Here is a 6,327-nt window from a genome sequence, read left to right on the forward strand (position 1 = left end):
AGGAATCATATTACTTCTTCCATTCTGATTTTGATGCCTTTTATTTCCTACTTTTCTTTCTTTTCTTTTTTCTTTTTTTTTTTTTTTTTTGGCTAGTTGCTCTGTCTGGAACAGGCAATGCCACGTTGCGTAAAAGGTATGAAAACAAACATGCTCGTCTTGCCTTATCTTAGGGGTTGCTCTCAGTGTTTCACTATTGAGAATGATTTTAGAGGTGGGTTTTCATATGACCTATTTTGTGTTGTGGAAGCTTCCTTCCATTCTTAGTTTTTTAATGCTGTTACTATTAAGGAGCACTCCACTTTGTACCATTTTATTTACCATCAGTTGATATAATCATGTGCTTTTGCCCTTCATTCTGTTAACGTGTTGTACTACACTGAAGGAGAGTTATTAATTAAACCATCCTTGCCTTCCAAGTATAAATCCTACTTGGTCATGATGCAAAATCCTTTTCTACACTATGATCAAAAGCCTGCTATGCTTAAATAAGTTCTCATCAATATTTCATGGGAATATTGCTCTGTAGTCTTCTTTTCTTGCAATGGCTTTTCATGGCTTTGGTATCAGTGCAATGCTGACCTGGTAGAATAAAGTATGAAATATTTCCCTTTGAAGACTTTGAGAAAGACTGATGTTAATTCTTTTAATTCTGTGTGGTTCTAGTGGTCCTTAGCCATGACCAGTACATTGGAATGCCTACATTACAAAATGCAATTCTCCTAGGAGAAAGGAGCTCTTTGACTTATGGTGTAGCCTGTCCTCTGCTTTCTAAAAAGATGTGCTTCAGCTACAAGAGTATACGGTACCACAATAATGGAGAACTCTGTCTCTCTCCCTACCCACATTCGTGTGTGTGTGTGTGTGTGTGTGTGTGTGTGTGTATGTATATGTGTGTGTAGTGCAAAGAAAATTTATTAGTGAAGTACATACCCATAAAGCATTTATAGAAAGATGAAGCTGTCTTATGCAATAGAAAATGCAGAAATTAGACCAACTGGACCCAGAGTAAAGGTAGAGAGAAAGAGAATTATGCAGGAATGAATTATGTTCCATTTGTATACATTACATCAAATGTATCCTGTTGTAGACAGACATCATATATAACATATACATATAAAAATGATGGTGAACTGTGGTGTCCATTGCCTTAGAATGTTTCCACAGATGCAGAAGGCTTTGAGCTCTTCTCTCTGCTATTTGCATCCAACTCCTACTCCTGTTGTGTTACCTGCTCTGCTCACAACATTCTCTTTGATGTTGCCTGATGCTTTCATGTGAGCTCTTGATTCAAGTTCTTTCCACATGCGATTTCTCTGCCTTCAGTGTTTTTTTTCAAAGATATCTGCACGGTTCATATATTTCTTAGTTTTCCAGCTCAGAAGCTCCTAATCGCACATGATACAAAGGCAGGTTTCTCTTCCACTTAGGACAACGTTGTCCTGAATTATTTTACCTGTTAGTTGTAACCACCACTTGAAACGTCATTTATTACTTTATTAATATTCTATTCCTCCCTGTGAGACACACACATCTGAGACTCAGTCTTGTTAAGGTCAAACACACATCACTACTTTTTGCTATGCTTTCAACAACACTTGTCACAATATAATTTGTAAATTTTGTTGGGTCAAAAAAAAAGGTCTCAGGAAATTTATGGAGAAGAACATTGCTTTGAATAATTGTTTTGATTCAGAACAAGAATTGCAAACAGTTTCAGACTCATGGAAAACATGGAACATTCAGATTCTCTGAAATTTTCTGGTACCTATTCAAGAATGGTAGGGAATGTATAATGATTAATGAGTGAAGTATGTTGAAAAACACAGCATTTCTTTCAATTCTGTGATCACTCCCTGTGCCTTTACAATGCTCTTGTCTCTGTTCCAGCTGTTTTCACCAGACACATGGAAGGAAGAAATCAAACCCGTGTGACAGAATTTATCCTCTTGGGACTCTCAGATGAGGGGGAGCTGCAGTCACTGCTCTTTTGGCCATTCCTGTCTATGTACCTGGTCACCTTCACTGGGAACCTGCTCATGATCCTGGCCATTATCACAGACTCCCGCCTCCACACACCCATGTACTTCTTCCTCTCCAACCTGTGCTTTTCAGACATCTGTTTCACCTCCACCACCATTCCAAAGATGCTGCTGAACATCCAGATGCAGAGCAAAGTGATCTCCTACAAAGGTTGTCTCAGCCAGACGTACTTTTTCATGCTTTTTGGAGTATTAGACACCTTCCTCTTGACCGTGATGGCCTATGACCGGTTTGTGGCCATCTGTCACCCACTGCACTACATGGTCATCATGAATCCCAAGTTCTGTGGCATCCTGCTCTTGGGATCCTGGGTATTGAGTATTTTTAACTCTCTATTACTTGACTTACTGATTTTGCGACTCTCTTTTTGCACAGATCTGGAAATCCTTCACTTTTTCTGTGAACTTAATCAGCTGATCCAACTTGCTTGCTCTGATACCTTCCTCAATGACCTGATGATCTATCTCACAAGTGGATTTCTGGGTGTTGTTCCACTCACTGGTATCCTGTTCTCTTACTCTAGAATTGTCACTTCCATTTTGAGAATTTCATCAGTGAGGGGCAAGTATAAAGCATTTTCCACGTGTGGGTCTCACCTCTCAGTGGTCTCTTTGTTCTATGGTACAAGCCTTGGGGTGTATCTGAGTTCTGCTGCTGCACAAAACTCCAGGACAAGTGCCATAGCCTCAGTCATGTACACAGTGGTGGCACCCATGCTGAACCCCTTCATCTATGGCCTGAAGAACAGAGACATCAAGCAAGCCCTGGGAAAGCCCTTGAGCAGAGGGATGTTCTCAGCATATAAGATTCTTTGTTTCAGGATAAAGACTTGAGTAACAGGGCTCCAAACCCTAGAAAACCTAGATCATGATATTTGTATCAGTTCATAGATTGACAAACTGCAGTTTATCTTTTTACAGTATTTGATTGATAGAAGTTTTTCATACATTATGAGCAACTATTTCTTCTGTCATTTTTAGTGTTTATTTATTTATTTTGAGAAAGAGAGCAGGAATGGGTGTGGAGGGACAGAGGGGTTGAAGGAATATCCCAAGCCACATCTATCCTATCAGCACAGAGCCTGAAGTGGGGCTCAATGCCACAATTTGTAAGATCTTGACCTGAACCAAATCAAGAGTTGGACACTTAACTGACTGAGCCACCCACGCACCCCTGCCATAAAATATTTAATAAAGGAAATTGGGTGCATATTAAATGACAGGAACAGGCAAAGGAATGAAGGTATGCTGTTATTCCTGCCAGGGGAAGGCATCTACCCCCTTAGATTATCTGCTTTAGGAAAAAGGAAATTTGTTATACCCAAGTCATACCAAGTATGAAAGTTTATGTTAACCACTCTAGGAAAAGGTCATATCTGGAAGTGGAATCAACATGAAATTAACTCTATAACAACTCATATTTAGTCTCCAAGATCTAATTTTCTTTAACACAGTTGAAAACAGAAGTTCATTGAAGATAAAAATAGAAATCACAACCCATGATTCTTCAATTACTTTGTCACTGATCTACGTGATTCCCCTCGGCAGGCATTACTGGCTTTCTTCTAATGTTTTGATAGGTGGGACCATCCTCAGGATATATTCCTTGTCAGTTCCTACCTTAATAGTCCTCATTTATAGATCATAAAAGCAAGGTGGGTATTCTGTCAGTGGCCAACTTTGTCATTTCTAAATATGCATCTCAGAAAGTGGGTATGAATAACAGAATAAATCTGTGGACTTGCCATGGTCTTTGTGAGACAGAGTAAGTGAACTCCTTCATTCACCACGCAACCTTTATGCCACCACTTTGATTGGGAAGCTGCAATGGCATTTTGCTTTAGTGTTAGAGCCAGAATCCAGTTTTCAAAAAAAAAAATGATCTTAGTATTTTCCTTTTTACCCCGTTCACTCTTTTCCAGGTAGAAGGCCACAGGTCTTTTGAATTCTAGCATTTTGGTCAATGTTAACTCTTGCTAAGAAAAAAAGAGAGAGAATGCACAGAAGGGAGGGAGAAACAAAGGAGTGATGGAAGAAGGGAATAAAGAAAAATAGAAAGAATGAAAGAATGAGAAACAAGTGGAAGCCAATTTCTATGGAATAAATAGTCCCTCTATGACCATTAAGTGAACAATGTGCTGTCACTAAGGCAGGAACAGAATGGCAGTGTCGTACAGCTGGCATTCATGAAACATTAGGAACCTGCTGCTTCACATCACTGCCTTTGGGTAAGGTTAGGAGGAAAATGTTGATCATAATGCATGGCGGTTTTATAAGTCCATCCTCAACAGGGGTGGGACCTGGGTCACTGAAAAGTCTCAGGTCTGAGAATCAAGTGAGAGATTGTGACTCTTCATTTGGGTGACTCATGTCAAACCTCCTCACCTCGGAACTAGAGTTGTTTTTCTTTTAAGTTTATTTATTTATTTTGAGAGAGACAGAGAAACCTAGAGTGGGGAAGGGGCAGAGAGAGATGGAGAGAGGGAATCCCAAGAAGGCTCCATACTGCCAGTGCAGAGCATGACTTGGGGCTCAAGCCCATGAACCATGAGATCATGACCTGAGCCAAAATCAAGAGTCTGCCGCTTAACTGAGCCACCCAGGCACCCCGAACTAGAGTTTTTATATTTACATAGATTGTTAGGTCTTTGAAAATTTTATTTGATGCATCCAAATACCATGATCAGTCGCCTTTTCCAAAGATCCCAGTGGCTTAATGTGTTGGAAAGAATAAGCTGGCTGTCCTGCTTATCACATTAATGCCTCTGGTGGCCACGTGATTCACATATGGTGTTTGCAGTTCCCGACCACATTCTGTCTCCCGGGGTCAGAAGGAACTCATCTCAACTTCAGCAGCTCCCATCTTAGCTCTATCATACGTGGAAAACCACGACACAGCTGCTGTACTCCTCACAAATTCTTTTCTCAATCTCTTGGTGAATGTAATGACCTTTGAACCCATCTGGAGTGATATTTGGGTAGCGAGTGATTGTGCAAACATGAGAGATCTAATGCCACATTCCTGTTGGCTTGTACCTTGCTTTCCTTGTTATGTATAGCTCTATATAGCTGTACATAGTTCTCTCTCTCTCTCTCTCTCTCTCTCTCTCTATGTAGATAGATAGATAGATAGATTAGATAACTAGATTATCTAATTTGTTGGCGTACAATGTTTCATAACATTCTCTTATGTTCATTTTTCTATGGTCCACACTAATGTCCACACTTTTATCTCTTACTTCAGTAACTTACGTCTACTCTCTTCACTTCATTTCAGTTTATCTTAACTTCTGTCATTTTTATTATTGTTCTCAACAAACCAACTTTTCTTTTCATTGATTTTCTTTCTTGTTTTACTGGTTTATATTTTTATTATCACAAATCTTTATTGTTTCCTATATACATACACATATATACTGTATAATAACATACTTAGGACCCTGAACTGCTTTTAGAACAGGCCATCACTGAATCCAAACTTCAGTCAACTAAGCGATAAAAATATATTTAAATATGCTCATTTGTTCAAGCTGCCATATGGACCTGGGTTTCTGATAATCACTCCATCAATATATTTGGTTTGCTCACAAATTCCTTTCCATATTCCATCAAGCATGATCAGTAGAATTCATTCTGTTGTACATTCATTAAATTTTTATTAAAAAATTAGAAAAATCTCACAAGTACTTGGATACCTTAATTTCCATCATATATATATATATATATATATATATATATATATATATGATGGAAATATATATATATATATATATATATATAAGAGAGAGAGGGAGAGAGCAAGGGAGGGGCAGAGAGACAGGGAGACACAGAATCTGAAGCAGGCTCCAGGCTCTGAGCTGTCAGCACAGAGCCCAATGGGGGGCTCAAACTCATGAACCACAAGATCATGGCTTGAGCCTAAACTGGACACTTAACCAGTTGAGCCAGCCAGGTGCCCCTTAATTTAATCTTATCTAAACTTTGCATTTATCTCTGTGGTGTCCTGAGATCTGACGTCAGATGTTGGCTCAGGGAAGAGGAAAAGGAATGGACATGACAAGAATCGGCAGGCATCCCCTTGCAAGGTGAATGTGTTTTAGGTGAAGTGATTACAAAGCTTTTAGACGAGGTACTGTGTGGCTCATCAGACAGGTCAAGATGTGCTGTGTGGGCCAAGCTGAAGCCTCTGTGTAGTTGGACAAATCAGAGTATTTGAATTTACCCAAATCCTAGATTCTTTCTACTCACTATTGTTCTCAACTGTCTCTTTACAAATGATGCCTTG

The 6,327-nt window shown here is 39.3% G+C and overlaps 1 protein-coding gene across 1 annotated transcript; it reads left to right on the plus strand.

The window, feature by feature from the left end:
* Positions 1 to 1,134: 1,134 nt before the first annotated feature.
* Positions 1,135 to 3,936, plus strand: LOC105260290 (olfactory receptor 7A10-like). Its single transcript, XM_011280078.3, has one exon. The coding sequence runs from the start codon at positions 1,908 to 1,910 to the stop codon at positions 2,874 to 2,876; it is 969 nt and encodes a 322-aa protein (XP_011278380.3). The 5' UTR covers positions 1,135 to 1,907; the 3' UTR covers positions 2,877 to 3,936.
* The last annotated feature ends 2,391 nt before the right edge of the window (positions 3,937 to 6,327 follow it).

Source organism: Felis catus, chromosome A2 (assembly GCF_018350175.1).
Source record: "Felis catus isolate Fca126 chromosome A2, F.catus_Fca126_mat1.0, whole genome shotgun sequence".
Taxonomy (NCBI): Eukaryota; Metazoa; Chordata; class Mammalia; order Carnivora; family Felidae; genus Felis; species Felis catus.

Coding starts and splice junctions, on each gene's coding strand:
- LOC105260290 (XM_011280078.3), top strand. CDS start 1,908: ATGGAAGGAAGAAATCAAACCCGTGTGACAGAATTTATCCTCTTGGGA.